At 43.1% G+C, this 16991-nt stretch overlaps 1 protein-coding gene across 1 annotated transcript; it reads left to right on the top strand.

The window, feature by feature from the left end:
* Positions 1-221: 221 nt before the first annotated feature.
* Positions 222-12670, top strand: LOC118401506 (antithrombin-III-like). Its single transcript, XM_035799073.2, has 8 exons — positions 222-372; positions 2834-3020; positions 9585-9954; positions 10255-10470; positions 11343-11480; positions 11621-11839; positions 11937-12176; positions 12387-12670. Exons 1-8 carry the CDS (start codon positions 291-293, stop codon positions 12561-12563), a joined length of 1629 nt encoding a protein of 542 aa, XP_035654966.1. The 5' UTR covers positions 222-290; the 3' UTR covers positions 12564-12670.
* Positions 12671-16991: the final 4321 nt, after the last annotated feature.

Raw genomic sequence — 16991 nt, 5'->3', positions numbered from 1 at the left:
TTGTCTATTGTATGGGGTATTTAAGCAGGCTAAAGACAGTTTGCTGTTGCTACATCAATATTAGTATGTACGATTATACGAATGAGCCTGTACTTTTTTGTTCTTCACTGTGACAATTCTCTGTGCATTTGGTTCTATTTGTATCATTTCATATGAACAAATACTTGCGAAGACATTAGAACATTGGGTCACAGGATGTGGGACCAACGATCAATACTTCAAAGGTTGAGCTGAGTAAATGGTCCTTTCTACAGCCCCGGCGCACTGCAGGACACTGACCCTGTCCCCTAATGAGGGACTCGCCAGCTCAAATCGCAGCCGATTATTTTTACGTTCCGCACAGTCATTTACTTACAAGGAAATTTACCTCAGGTAAGGCGTCAATTCATAACATTGTTACGGAGAGTTTAATATGGTTTAAAAAGGTTATGCCATGGTGAGATTGGCTTATAATTGCATGTTCAAAGATCCCACATATTGAGGCTAGAAACAGGTATTCATTTCTCAATGGCTAGCTGAATAAACACAACTCAAAGCTTCAACATAAAATATAATATCTTTTAAGTCTTCAAACTTAAACATTTGTATTTGTTTTTCAATGTGTAGTTGCTTAGATGGCACTCTAGAGTTGACATAATTATAAATATCATGAGGTTTTGCACACATCCAAACTTTACAAGACCTGGACAAAATATTATACACATTAAAGAAAATGTAACGTCCACTCACTGTTTGCTGCCTCTGATAAGGTGATACCATTACATACCCCTAATGTGTTATTAAAATATCCCATATTGGGAGAGCTAACTGAGCTAAATTCTTTTAAAATTATGAATTATCCCCAAATCGTAAATTGATAGTTCCCGTGTTTGCTTTGGTTCATTTTCTGTACTTTGCATTTCACTATTTTACAGCGGGCTCCCACGATGTGAAGAAAATGTTGGACTGTGGAAGTCATTTTCAAAAGTGTTATGGTGTTGGTTAAAATGTGTGCTGCAGTGGCGGCTGGTGACTTAGGGAGGGGGATGGATGAAAGTTAAATTGAATGCGTTCAGGTTTAAGCCTATGGTATGACATGCTATTATTGGAATTATATTTGGATTGTTTTGAATGATTAACACAGCAGTATTTCAAGGTATCTTAAAGATCGAATCTGCATGAGGGGAAATAGCACCACTATAGCAACGCAGTTGGTCTAGACCAGGTATTCCCAAACTGGGGTACGCCAAATAAAACAAACAGTCCATTTATATTTTCCAACTGGGGGTATACATTTGGGTGAAGTATTTATCTCACCTGAGTAGCCTTCTTTCACTGCCAAAAATAAAATTCAACCATCTAGTGTTCAAATAACAACACACTGTCAAATACAGGTAGCCTAGTCAAATAATTAACATCCAATCACATTAACCGTTGCACTCTCGAGGGAATGTAGCTGCAGCTCATGTTGGTATCTGTACTGATGGCGCAAAAGCCATGACAGGGAGACCTAGTGGTGTGGTAACGCGTGTGCAAGCAGTTGCTCCCAACGCCACTTGGGGACACTGCAGCATCCACAGGGGGCGCTTGCTGCCAAGGCCATGCCTGACAGCTTGAAAGATGTTTTGGACACTACAGTGAAAATGGTTTTGCTTTGTTAAAGCAAGGCCCCGAACTCTCGTGTATTTTCTGCACTATGCAATGATATGGGCAGCGACCATGTAACGCTTTTACAACATACAGACAGACGTGTGCTGGTTATCAAGGGGCAAAGTAATTGACATGTTTTTTGAATTGAGAGAGGAGCTTAAAGTTTCCTTTACTGACCATAATTTTCACTTGTCTGACTGCTTGCATGATGAGTTCCTCACACAACTAGCCTATCTGGGTGATGTTTTTCTCGCCTGAATTATCAGAAAGGATTACAGGGACTCCGCAACTATATTCAATGTGCGGGACAAAATTGAAGGTATGATTAAGAAGTTGGAGCTCTTCTCTGTCTGCGTTAACAAGGACAACACACAGGTCTTTCCATCGTAGGATTTTTTTTGTGTGCAAATGAACAAGTTTATAGACAATGTTAAGTGTGATATAGCAGTACGCAATTAGGCAGGTACTTTCCCGAAACATCACACAAACAACTGGATTCGTTATCCCTTTCATGCCCTGCCCCCAGTCCACTTATATCTGTACCAGAGAGCCTCATCGAAATTGCAACAAGTGGTTCTGAGAATTTAATTTAATCAGAAGCCACTGCCAGATTTCTGGATTGGGCTGCGCTCAGAGTATCCTGCCTTGGCAAATCGTGCTGTTAAGACACTGATGCCCTTTGCAACCACGTACCTATGTGAGAGTAGATTCTCGGCCCTCACTAGCATGAAATCTAAATACAGGTACAGACTGTGTGCGGAAAATGAATGAAGACTGATACTCTCTTCAATACAACCCAACATTGCAGAGTTATGTGGTTAGTTATTGACCATTTTCAATTAACAAATATGGTTTTATATGTAAGATGGTTAAATAAAGAGCAAAATGATGTATTATTTGTGCCTTGGTCCTTGCCACTTCCCAGTAGCCAGGTTGTGACACAAACTTACACTCATTCTTATGTTTAATAAATGTTGTATAGTGTGTGTCTGACAGGCTTACAATGTTGGCAAAAAAACTACATTTAAGAGTGCGCTGACCCTGGTGCCAGCATTGCTAACTTAGCGACTTTGTCGCTATATTTAGCGAGTATTCAGACCCCTCTCGCAACACACTTTTAAAAAATTGACTAGCGACTTTCTCTGGTGTTTTTGGAGACTCTGACGTGAAAGCATGTATCATTCTTACTCTCCTCAACGAGCAGCGGGTGCTGCCGTGGGCACCCGTCCCAAAGCACTCACAGGCGGCCCAGTCCTCACGCAGCAGTCCCTCCCAGCTGCAGTCAGAGCAGGAGATGTTCACCCCTCCGCGTCCAGACTGCAAATGAATCGCGCACTTCCGGGTTGGAGCGAGCGGTCGCATTCGCACTTCGGTCTGCAGGTAGTCCGCAGGTAGTATTACTTTTCATTACTTTTCATTACATTTCATTATAGTACAACGGTTTGATTTGTCTAATCTTAGCCATTTCTTCTTAGCTAGCTACATAGCCGTCTTTGTATCAAAGATAATTGCGTAATTATCGTATTTCGTCGTCCTAACGTAGTCTACTGCCCAGCAGCTAGCCATATAGCTAACGTCCACCGTATAGCAGCACCGTAGAAACTATTACACTCAACTGAACGACTTGATTAGTGTAGTGTTAGCTAGCTACATAGTTGTCTTTGCTGTCTTCGTATCCAAGATAATTGTGTAGTTTAGAGTGTGTAGTCTTAGAGTGATTATCTTAATTTACCGAGGTTAGCTAGCCAGCTATTTGTCGTCCTTAATGTAGGAGACACTGCTAGCTAGCTAACAGCTAGCCAACGTCTACCGAATTAACTTCCCAGTCAACAACCCGGTCGCATTCCGCTTCGCTCCACAGGTAGTATCACATTTTCATTTCATTTCATTACAGCACAACGGTTTGATTTGCTTGATCGTAGCTAGCTACATAGCTAGCTACATAGCCGTCCTTGTATCAAAGATAATTGTGTAGTCTAGAGCGATTTTCTAGGTTAGCTAGCCAGCTATTGTCGTTCTTTTAACGCAACGTAACGTAATCAACACTGCTAGCTAGCCAGCTAGCCCCGAATAGCAGCACTGTAGAAACTATTACACTCAACGGAACGACTTGATTAGTGTAGTGTCAACAACGCAGCCACTGCCAGCTAGCCTACTTCAGCAGTACTGTATCATTTTAATCATTTTAGTCAATAAGATTCTTGCTACGTAAGCTTAACTTTCTGAACATTCGAGACGTGTAGTCCACTTGTCATTCAATCTCCTTGCATTAGCGTAGCCTCTTCTGTAGCCTGTCAACTATGTGTCTGTCTATCCCTGTTCTCTCCTCTCTGCACAGACCATACAAACGCTCCACACCGCGTGGCCGCGGCCACCCTAATCTGGTGGTCCCAGCGCGCACGACCCACGTGGAGTTCCAGGTCTCCGGTAGCCTCTGGAACTGCCGATCTGCGGCCAACAAGGCAGAGTTCATCTCAGCCTATGCCTCCCTCCAGTCCCTCGACTTCTTGGCACTGACGGAAACATGGATCACCACAGATAACACTGCTACTCCTACTGCTCTCTCCTCGTCCGCCCACGTGTTCTCGCACACCCCGAGAGCTTCTGGTCAGCGGGGTGGTGGCACCGGGATCCTCATCTCTCCCAAGTGGTCATTCTCTCTTTCTCCCCTTACCCATCTGTCTATCGCCTCCTTTGAATTCCATGCTGTCACAGTTACCAGCCCTTTCAAGCTTAACATCCTTATCATTTATCGCCCTCCAGGTTCCCTCGGAGAGTTCATCAATGAGCTTGATGCCTTGATAAGCTCCTTTCCTGAGGACGGCTCACCTCTCACAGTTCTGGGCGACTTTAACCTCCCCACGTCTACCTTTGACTCATTCCTCTCTGCCTCCTTCTTTCCACTCCTCTCCTCTTTTGACCTCACCCTCTCACCTTCCCCCCCCTACTCACAAGGCAGGCAATACGCTCGACCTCATCTTTACTAGATGCTGTTCTTCTACTAACCCCATTTCAACTCCCCTCCGGGTCTCCGACCACTACCTTGTATCCTTTTCCCTCTCGCTCTCATCCAACACTTCCCACACGGCCCCTACTCGGATGGTATCGCGCCGTCCCAACCTTCTCTCTCTCTCCCCCGCTACTCTCTCCTCTTCCATCCTATCATCTCTTCCCTCTGCTCAAACCTTCTCCAACCTATCTCCTGATTCTGCCTCAACCCTCCTCTCCTCCCTTTCTGCATCCTTTGACTCTCTATGTCCCCTATCCTCCAGGCCGGCTCGGTCCTCCCCTCCCGCTCCGTGGCTCGACGACTCATTGCGAGCTCACAGAACAGGGCTCCGGGCAGCCGAGCGGAAATGGAGGAAAACTCGCCTCCCTGCGGACCTGGCATCCTTTCACTCCCTCCTCTCTACATTTTCCTCCTCTGTCTCTGCTGCTAAAGCCACTTTCTACCACTCTAAATTCCAAGCATCTGCCTCTAACCCTAGGAAGCTCTTTGCCACCTTCTCCTCCCTCCTGAATCCCCCCTCCTCCCTCTCTGCAGATGACTTCGTCAACCATTTTGAAAAGAAGGTCGACGACATCCGATCCTCGTTTGCTAAGTCAAACGACACCGCTGGTTCTGCTCACACTGCCCTACCCTGTGCTCTGACCTCTTTCTCCCCTCTCTCTCCAGATGAAATCTCGCGTCTTGTGACGGCCGGCCGCCCAACAACCTGCCCGCTTGACCCTATCCTCTCTTCTCCAGACCATTTCCGGACACCTTCTCCCTTACCTCACCTCGCTCATCAACTCATCCCTGACCGCTGGCTACGTCCCTTCCGTCTTCAAGAGAGCGAGAGTTGCACCCCTTCTGAAAAAACCTACACTCGATCCCTCCGATGTCAACAACTACAGACCAGTATCCCTTCTTTCTTTTCTCTCCAAAACTCTTGAACGTGCCGTCCTTGGCCAGCTCTATCGCTATCTCTCTCAGAATGACCTTCTTGATCCAAATCAGTCAGGTTTCAAGACTAGTCATTCAACTGAGACTGCTCTTCTCTGCATCACGGAGGCGCTCCGCACTGCTAAAGCTAACTCTCTCTCCTCTGCTCTCATCCTTCTAGACCTATCGGCTGCCTTAGATACTGTGAACCATCAGATCCTCCTCTCCACCCTCTCCGAGTTGGGCATCTCCGGCGCGGCCCACGCTTGGATTGCGTCCTACCTGACAGGTCGCTCCTACCAGGTGGCGTGGCGAGAATCTGTCTCCTCACCACGCGCTCTCACCACTGGTGTCCCCCAGGGCTCTGTTCTAGGCCCTCTCCTATTCTCGCTATACACCAAGTCACTTGGCTCTGTCATAACCTCACATGGTCTCTCCTATCATTGCTATGCAGACGACACACAATTAATCTTCTCCTTTCCCCTTCTGATGACCAGGTGGCGAATCGCATCTCTGCATGTCTGGCAGACATATCAGTGTGGATGACGGATCACCACCTCAAGCTGAACCTCGGCAAGACGGAGCTGCTCTTCCTCCCGGGAAGGACTGCCCGTTCCATGATCTCGCCATCACGGTTGACAACTCCATTGTGTCCTCCTCCCAGAGCGCTAAGAACCTTGGCGTGATCCTGGACAACACCCTGTCGTTCTCAACTAACATCAAGGCGGTGGCCCGTTCCTGTAGGTTCATGCTCTACAACATCCGCAGAGTACGACCCTGCCTCACACAGGAAGCGGCGCAGGTCCTAATCCAGGCACTTGTCATCTCCCGTCTGGATTACTGCAACTCGCTGTTGGCTGGGCTCCCTGCCTGTGCCATTAAACCCCTACAACTCATCCAGAACGCCGCAGCCCGTCTGGTGTTCAACCTTCCCAAGTTCTCTCACGTCACCCCGCTCCTCCGCTCTCTCCACTGGCTTCCAGTTGAAGCTCGCATCCGCTACAAGACCATGGTGCTTGCCTACGGAGCTGTGAGGGGAACGGCATCTCAGTACCTCCAGGCTCTGATCAGGCCCTACACCCAAACAAGGGCACTGCGTTCATCCACCTCTGGCCTGCTCGCCTCCCTACCACTGAGGAAGTACAGTTCCCGCTCAGCCCAGTCAAAACTGTTCGCTGCTCTGGCCCCCCAATGGTGGAACAAACTCCCTCACGACGCCAGGACAAGCGGAGTCAATCACCACCTCCCGGAGACACCTGAAACCCCACCTCTTTAAGGAATACCTAGGATAGGATAAGTAATCCTTCTCACCCCCCCCCCTAAAAGATTTAGATGCACTATTGTAAAGTGGCTGTTCCACTGGATGTCATAAGGTGAATGCACCAATTTGTAAGTCGCTCTGGATAAGAGCGTCTGCTAAATGACTTAAATGTAAATGTAAGCCGCCGCTGGCTGATCCCGCCCTGGCTTACATTCAGGGCGGGATGTATTTTAGACAAATGTTCTTTGTCTAAAATAAATCTCTGCACAAAAATAAATCACTGCATTTGACTCACGCAGCCTCAGTCACTTACTCACCTTGTCCACTTTGTGTGTGCCTCTGTGACATAAGCTAAACATCTAGCTGGCTAGCTCATCAATACAAGGAGTGGGAATCAAACCCTGAATTCAAAGGCTGGTTGAAGCCGTATATTGGAGATGATACACGGACATACTGCCTGTATTGTAAGGCTGATTTCTACTCCAGACTTAGTGATGTAAAAAAACACATGACAACTCATAAACATACTCAAAGGGCAAAAGCATTATAACAGTTCCACCCAAAACAAGCTGCCATTTATGGTTAAAAAAAATTGACTCTGCAAAAAAGGCTGAGGCCACCATGGCATTAGCTATCGCTGAACACTGTTCTATGCTGGCACATTGGAGAAGCATGTAGAGCTGCTTTCTCAGACTCCACTGCTGCTACCCACTTCAAAATGCACAGGAAAAAGTGCACAGTAATGATTAATGGTGTTCTAGCACCATACTTTCTGAAAATGTTGGTCGCAGATGTGGGTGACCAGCGTTTCAGCCTCCTCCTCGATGAGTGCACGGATGTAAGTGTTTCTAAGTACCTGGGGGTTGTGATAAGGTACTTTAGTGACACCAAGCAGACAATTGTATCAACATTTCTGGGGCATGTTGAGTTGGAGGGAGGAGATGCCAAATCTATAGCCTGTGCTGTTGTGGCTTTCCTCGAGAAGTGTTGTCTTAAAAAAGAGAAACTCCTGGGGATAGGGACTGACAATGCCTCTGTTATGATGTGGATTAACAATGGGGTCCATAAAGTGCTGAAGGAGGAGTATGGCCTCAAATATCTGGTTATTATTCGCTGTGTGTGCCACTCTCTCCAGCTTGCTCATTTGTAGTGCTAAACATATTTAGGGTGTTTTTTACTCCCTTTTTGTGTCTCCCACGATGGTATTCCTCTCTCCTACAGCGTCCATCACAATTACATGCACATGGTCAATTATGCAAATTAGGCGATTACGTTATTTAGGGACTTTTAGGACAGCCAATAGCTACTTTCCTTACTGAGGAGTTGGCAACACTGCCTGGTGCTAGAGGGGCGCAGCTGGAGGTTGAATGTTTGAAGGGTTACGGGACTATAAAAACATTGGGAACCACTGCTCGAGACCTAGAGGCACAACTTCGCAAGACTTTCTGGAACACTTGCAAAACAGACCAGGTTTGGGGTTTGAGAAGTCAATGAGAGAAGTGAAAAAGTATTCCTTTTGGTTCATTTTTCAAATCCCTAAAGCCTCAACCTAGATTTGAGCCAATGTCTTTAGTAGTTGAACATGTTATCACTCTAACCTGGTGAAAGGTGGCAAACTGACAAATTTGAGTCAAAAACAACTTTATATTGAAGGAGTGCCTTTGATTTGACGGCCTGCAAATGCACAGTTCGGCGCAAGATGACAGTTAGATCTGATGACTTGTTTCTGCGCATGAGTTTAGCTAGCCAACATCGCCTATACGTGTGATCGGGAATTCCTACTGGAGAAGTAGTTTTCACCTATTTTCCTCCTGTCTTTGGCTGCAGTGTCTGGTAGTTTCCCCTTCCCCTGATACTTCATTGATCCCTACATTTACATTTTATTTCACTAGGCAAGTCAAAATTCGTATGTACAATGATGGTCTACCCCGGCCAAACCCTCCCCTAACCCAGACGACACTGGGCCAATTGTGCTCCCCTATATGGACTCCCAATCACGGCCGGTTGTGATAGCCCGAGATCAGACCCGGGTCTGTAGTGACGCCTCTAGCACTGTGATGCAGTGCCTTAGACCGCTGCGCCACTCAGGATACATGCCATCGATCAGCCAGAGTCTAAAGAGACAGCTGGTTTCTAAATTAGCCATTGACCAATGACCAAAGAGATTGAATAACCCTGCTACAGTGGTGTAAAGTACTTAGGTAAACATATTTTAAAGTACTACTTAAGTCAGGTTTTTTTTGTTGGTATCTGTACCTTACTTTATATTTTGTACAACTTTTTAAAACTTTTACTTCCATACATTTCAAAATAAAATAATGTACATTTTTCTCCATAGTTTCCCTGACACCCAAAGGTACATTTTGAATACTTAGCTCGACAGGAAAATGGTCCAATTCAAGCACTTATCAAGAGAACATCCCTGGTCATCTCTACTACCTGATCTGAAAGATTCACTTAGTTCGTAAATTATGTCTGAATTTTGGAGTGTGTCCCTGGCTGTCCATAAAATTCAAAAACAAAATGGTGCCATCTGGTTTGCTTAATATAAGGAATGTGAAATTATTTATACTTTTACTTTTGATACTTAAGTATATTTAAAACCAAATACTTTTAGACTTTTACTCAAGTAGTATTTTACTGGGTGACTTTCACTTTTACTTGAGTCATTTTCTATTAAGGTATCTTTACTTTTATTCAAGTATGACAAATTGGTACTTTTTCCATCACTGCCCTGCTATACCCTGACCCAGACCCATCTCCCCGCAGAATGAGGCTTCCCCAGTTTGTGTGGACGCTGGGGCTGCTATTGCCCTTGCTCTCAACCTCCCAGGCGTTCAAAGACATCTGCAATGCCAAGCCCAAAGACGTGCCCCTGGAGCCCAGGTGCGTCTACCGCAGCCCCGAGGACGAAGCTCCGACAGGGGACGCTATCCCGGAGAAAGTCCCTGAGAACACCAATCCCCGGGTGTGGGAGCTGTCCAAGGCCAACAGTCGCTTCGCCCTGTCCCTGTTTAAGCAGCTAGCCCAGGGAAAATCCAGCGAGTCAAACATCTTCATGTCTCCTATCAGCATCTCCTCAGCCTTTGCTATGACCAAGCTGGGCGCCTGCAACAACACGCTAAAACAGATTATGAATGTAAGGGGTCTGAAGCGTAGCCCACAGGACTGTTAAATAGGCCTGGTAACCAACATCAAAAGGCCAAAATATAAAACCAAGATTGAGACTTACTATACATTAACAAGTACATGACACATTCAGCATTTTTTCATCCACATTAGGCAGGAAGAACTTAGAAATGTGGGGTTACTGTAAATTCACATGTTCACTTTTTCTTGTTCCTCTAGTGATAAACATGTTCTTTTTAAATGAATGGCCACAACCAAATAACAGCTCAGGGCATCCCAATGTCTGATCTCTGTCTCAATCTCAATTCAGGTGTTTGAGTTTGACACAATCAAAGAGAAGACGTCGGACCAAGTGCATTTCTTCTTCGCCAAGCTAAACTGTCGCCTGTACCGCAAGAAAGACAAGACGACAGAACTGATCTCAGCCAACCGTCTTTTTGGAGAAAAGTCTCTGGCATTCAATGAGATTTACCAGAATATCAGTGAGCTGGTGTATGGAGCCAAACTCATGCCACTCAACTTTAAGGTCTTTCCTTCTTGCATTGTCTATAGCCTACAGCTTAATTTAGAATTTTCACACATCACAAATAGATATTATATACTCTTTAATAACAATGTGTGTTCAAGAGTTAAACCACATAACTATAATGGCACAGCGTTAAGTCTAATCAATTACATGCACCATTACTACATGGTCTTTATCTGCAGTCACACAGCTGAATAATTACAGTGCCTTCTGAAAGTATTCATACCCCTTGACTTATTCCACATTTTCTTGTTACAGCCTGAATTCAAAATTGATTAAATATATTTTTTCTCACCCATCTACACACAATACCCCATAATGACAAAGTGAAAACGTGTTTTTAGACATTTTTGCAAATGTATAGAAAATGAAACACAGAAATCTTATTTACAGGCATTGGAAAACCTCCCTGGTCTTTGTGGTTGAATCTGTTTGAAATTCACTGCTCGACTGAGGGACCGTACAGATAGATAATTGTATGTGTGGGGTACAGAGATGAGGTAGTCGTTAAAAAATAATATTAAACACTTATTGCACACAGAGTGAGTCCATGCAACGTATTATGTGACTTGTTAAGCACATTTGTACTCCTGATCGTATTTAGGCTTGCCATAAAAAAGGGGTTGAATACTTATTGACTCAATATATTTCAGCTTTTCATTTTTTATTCATTTGTAAACATTTCTCAAAACATCCACTTTGACATTATGGGATATTGTGTGTAGGCCAGTGACAAAGTCTAAATGTAATCCATTTTAAATTCAGGCTGTAACATAACAAAATGTGGAAAAAGTCAAGGAGTGTGAATACTTTCTGAACCAAAGTAATTCTAGACATGTAGAAATGCAATTCTGTGACCATGGGTCTTTTAGGAGAAGCCAGAACTGTCACGGGTGACCATCAACGATTGGATTGCAAACAAGACTGAGAACAGGATTCAGAACACCCTGCCGAAGGACTCACTGAACTCCAACACTGTGCTGGTCCTGGTCAACACAATCTATTTCAAGGTGTGTTGAGTTTATTTCCTCTCTGCCTATGGAGGGCCTTTGAGCCAAAACTACTTAATTTTTTTCCTCCACGGCCTTCCTTATCCACCACCCAGGCACCCATTTCCTTCCATTCAAATGTCATCTCTGCTGTCTCACAGGGTCAGTGGAAAAGCAAATTTGACAAAAAGAACGTCTTCAAGGCTGACTTCTATGTGAGTAAATCCAAGACGTGCCCAGTGTCCATGATGTACCAGGAAACCAAGTTCCACTACGGCAGGTTCACGGAAGACAAGGTGCAGGTGCTGGAACTGCCGTACCGTGGAGATGACATCACCATGGTGCTGATCCTACCTCTCAAAGACACACCCCTGTCTGAGGTGGGTGCCAACTGTCATCATTTACACTGTTCACTGGCAATTATAGTGTACAGTACTATATCACACTGAGTTTTCGCTCTGCCGATGATGTTCTAAGGTGGAGGAGAACCTGGACTTGAAGAAGCTGACTGGCTGGCTGCATAACATGAGGGAAACCTCAGTGTCGGTGCATCTGCCACGCTTCCGCATTGAAGACAGCTTCAGTCTGAAGGAGAAACTGCAGGCCATGGGGCTCGAGGACCTCTTCAGCCCCAAGGACGCCAGCCTGCCAGGCATCCTTGAAGATGAGGCGAATGATCTGTACATTTCCGATGCATTCCATAAAGCATTCCTAGAGGTATGTATAGTATCCATCATAAGGATCATGATTAAAAAATCCATAATGATCATCACTAAAAGTAGCTGGGGAAACAAACGTCAACAAGCAAGTGAACAGATCAAACGTGCATCGGCTGGGGCACTCATCGATAAACTTTATTATATCAATGAAAATGATAAACTTTCAAAACATTTTTTGTCCAGTAACTTAAGAAATTAACTGTTGCAGGTGAATGAGGAAGGCAGTGAGGCGGCTGCTGCCACGGCTGTAATGGCCGTCGGCCGTTCCATAAACTCAAACCGGGAGTTGTTTGTGGCCAACAAGCCCTTCCTCCTGCTCATCCGAGAGTCCACCATCAACACCATGGTGTTCACTGGCCGAGTGGCTGACCCCTGTGACCCCTGATCACTCACTTCAGATGTGTCATTCCCCAATGTAAACTGTCATGCCATGCAACTACCTACTTCTGATCTCTGTATTGAGCTAAAATAAACCAAATGGGATGAACAGTGGACCACTTTTGTGATGTATTTTTATTTATTTGAAGAAGAATGTACTTTAATATGTACTAGTGAAGAAAATGATAGTGGTTATTGTGAAGTAACCCATTTCCACATGATCAAAAACAATAACAAATCAACCTTTGGCCTTTACAGTGTAATCAATATGTTTCTTTTTCAGGAACAGGACCATGCAAAATAAAAAGAAACTTCACATATAACCTGCAAGACCACAGCTGGTTTTGTACCTCACTTGACAGGATTTAAAAATATATATTGTCATGTAACATATTCCATTTCCTTTGAGATATCATTTTTTTTTATGAATATATTTTTAATGTCAAATAATATTTTACTTTAAGTCATTAATTACATAGCTTAATGATTTGTTGGAGTAAGCATTTTGTGGTCAAAACCATATTGGATATACGTATGCATCTTTGTGTATAAACATTGAGACAACTGTTAAAGAATATATCTGATAAGACACGAGAGCTCAATGAAGCAGCAAAACAAGGACATAATAGCACAAAATGTAGAATATATTAAATATCCCCTAATAAATCATTATTTGGCAAGTTTGGCATTAAAAACCTATGACAAAGACATGCATCACTGCTAAATATGGGCTCAGCTTGACCACACATTAAAGTAACTGAAATGTTTGGATTCCTTTAACATTTTTTAGCTACATATGTTGTTTTTCACAGTTGGGACAGATGGGTCAAAACAGGACGTTTCAGGACAGTACTTTAATAAACTTTATCTGTATTATTGTCATCCTCTCACTAGCTTAGTAAGAATCTTCACAGGACAGAGGTAAGTGGAGACGATGAAAACCGCCATAATTCTGTTTGCTCAAACTAGAGGCTAGTTCACGAGAGCTTGTTCCTGTCATTGATCTACATTCAGCAGTAACAACACACATATAAGGGTTCAATAATCATACACTTAAAGCAATTAAAGCTTATTTAAAAAAATGTAAAAGCCCTTTTAGTTCTAAACAAAGAAAAAGGCATGAAACAATAAATCTTGATCAAACCCCCAAAAAGGCTATTCAAAACAAAATTCAAATCAAGCAAACCTGGTACCTGGTGGGAATTATTATTTTTTAACAAAATTAGTTGTATTCTGTTTCATAGTAATTGTTTAAAAATCAAATCTTTTTTACACATTTGAATAATGATGGAACACTTCTCTATCTGGATTACAGGTTTTCCAGCATCAAGGTTGGTAATGTACTATACCTCTAAGATGAATGAAATCAACTGGATCTGAAAATCTACTGTCAATTAAAATCATTCCACTTTAGTTCTACATTGGAATGCTATAATTCTTTAATTTAATGCCTTAATTCTAAAGTCAGCATGATTGGAGCTGTCCAGAACCCAAGGTTGGTGACCACTGGTTTAGAAGCATTAACTGTGAGTGTGACTAAAATGTTCACATAAATCTTCCACCATTGAACAATTCAAGACCATCTTCAAATGTTGTTAGCTGAAGCAATCACATTGTAAAGAATGTTCAAGCTACAACCATGAGTATTACTATACCTATGTTTCAATCAGGGATGCGTGATACTGTATATCTGCCTTTCATATAGGTATCGACCGATGATGGCTGAAAAACTGGACTAAGAGTGGATGGTGTTAAAGGGGCAATCTGCAGTTGCTACATACATTGTTGTACTCAAATGAATGATGTACCCATTAATTCTTGAATCATATAACATAATGTCGAACCCCATCAGAACCCAAAATGTGATTATTTTACTCAATGTTTGTAAATGTAAACAAACACTATATAGCCTTAAAGTATGGTTTAAACTAGACTTTTTTTAAGCATGGATGGTCAGTTCTGGCATCCATTAGCTTTGTCTATGAATTTGAGTGGTTTCATTTCTCACCGAAACAGGGTTGGGGAACATACTTTGTTATTGATTCAACTACTGATTAGTGCTTTAAATCTGAGCTACAATAAAATGACACGATGCACTGAAAAGTGTTTCTCTGTGAAAATGTTTGATCTTTACATTTGCTCATTGATTTTTTTTAAAAAGGTTGTTTTTTAAAAGTATTTTGATCAATAGCTAGTTGTTCACACAATATTTGTAATTTCATATCAGTATCAGCCATCATGGACAAGAAAATATTGGTTATTGACCAAGAATTTCCAAATTCGTGCATTCCTAGTTTCAATATAGGAGAATAGCTGCATTGCTACGTCCATAATGGCGTCTTCACTTAAAAAATAAAACATCATGCATACACTGAACAAAAATATAAACGCAACATGTAAAGTGTTGGTCTGATGTTTCATGAGTTGAAATAAAAGATCCCAGAAATGTTCCATAGGCACAAAAAGCTTATTTCTCTACAAATGTTTGCACAAATTTGTTTACATCCCCATTAGTGAGCATTTCTCCTTTGCCAAGATAATCCATCCACCTGAGAGGTGTGGCATATGAAGAAGCAGCATGATCATTACACAGGTGCACCTTCTGCTGGGGAGAATAAAAGGCCACTCTAAAATGAGCAGTTTTGTCACACAACACAATGCCACAGACGTCTCAAGTTTTGAGGGAGCGTAAAATTGGCATGCTGACCGCAGGAATGTTCACCAGAGCTTTTGCCAGATAATTGAATGTTAATTTCTCTACCATAAGCCACCTCCAACGTAATTTTAGAGAATTTAGCAGTACGTCCAACCGGCCTCACAACCGCAGACCATGTGTAACCACACCAGCCCAGGACCTCCACATCCGGCTTCTTCATCTGCGGGATCATTTGAGGGAGGTGCTGAGGAGTGTTTCTGTCTGTAATAAAGCCCTTTTGTGGGGACAAACTATTTCTGATTGGCTGGGCCTGGCTCCCCAATGAGTGGGTTTATGCCCTCCCAGGCCCACCCACAGCTGCACTCTTGCCCATTCATGTAAAATCCTTAGATTAGGGCCAACTGAATTAATTTAAATTGACTGATTTCCTTATAAGAACTGTAACTCAGTAAAATCTTTGAAATTGTTGCATATTGCATTTATATTTTTGTTCAGTATACATTTAATCTTCGTTAAGCTGCACTTGCTAAATAAGGCTTGCTGTAAGATTTCTCTGCAGGTAGCCCAAGCTCAATCGTTTATCTAAAACCCCTTAAATGTTACGTACAAACAGAGTAAACTTGAAAACAGTAAACAAAAATACCTGATATTTATAAAGAATGTTGATCTGTTTTTGTCTGACGAATATTAACCGAGGTGTACTGTGGTGATGTGTAATGCATTCTCATTTCAGATAAGAAAAACCCAGTGGACAAATCAGTAAAAGTTTTTCACTTGCATACATTAAAAACTCCCGTCACACCCACAAATGATTCAGATCTAAAAAAAAAAAAATTAAAATAAACAGCTAATCCACTGGGCTACCCTTTATCTGTATAAAAACAATGTTTTAAGTTAAATTCAATTTGCGATATATCTTTTACATATTTCTTTAAAAATTTAACTATTTCAAACCCCTCCTTAATTGAAGTGCATGATGTAATTATTTTGGCCTCCCTGCGAGGGAGGGAAATACGACCCTTGGCTTGTCCTCTCAATTCCTTTGGATGCCTCCTCTTCTTAATGATTGATTTCCAGTGGAACACACTCCACTGTAGCAAGCATGTCTATCCTTTGGTGATGGGACATCTGTAGCATCAGTGGGCTGCAGTCTTTGTCTTGGGTGGTACTACAGTTCAGCTGCATTCTTTCTCTTGGTTGGTACTACAGAACAGCTGCAGAGTCTTTCTCTTGGGTGGTACTACAGAACAGCTGCAGAGTCTTTCTCTTGGGTGGTACTACAGAACAGCTGCAGAGTCTTTCTCTTGGGTGGTACTACAGAACAGCTGCAGAGTCTTTCTCTTGGGTGGTACTACAGTTCAGCTGCAGAGTCTTTATCTTGGGTGGTTCAGCTGCAGAGTCTTTATCTTGGGTGGTTCAGCTGCAGAGTCTTTCTCTTGGGTGGTACTACAGAACATCTGCAGAGTCTTTCTCTTGGGTGGTACTACAGTTCAGCTGCATTCTTTCTCTTGGGTGGTACTACAGTTCATCTGCATTCTTTCTCTTGGGTGGTACTACAGTTCAGCTGCATTCTTTCTCTTGGGTGGTACTACAGAACAGCTGCAGTCTTTCTCTTGGGTGGTACTACAGAACAGCTGCAGTCTTTCTCTTGGGTGGTACTACAGAACAGCCGCAGTCTTTCTCTTGGGTGGTTCAGCTGCAGAGTCTTTCTCTTGGATGGTTCAGCTGCAGAGTCTTTCTCTTGGATGGTTCAGCTGCAGAGTCTTTCTCTTGGATGGT

This window comes from Oncorhynchus keta, chromosome 22, assembly GCF_023373465.1.
Source record: "Oncorhynchus keta strain PuntledgeMale-10-30-2019 chromosome 22, Oket_V2, whole genome shotgun sequence".
In the NCBI taxonomy this organism is placed as follows: Eukaryota; Metazoa; Chordata; class Actinopteri; order Salmoniformes; family Salmonidae; genus Oncorhynchus; species Oncorhynchus keta.
The sequence above is the reverse complement of the archived record's forward strand: the minus strand, read 5'-3'. Positions and strand labels throughout refer to the sequence as shown.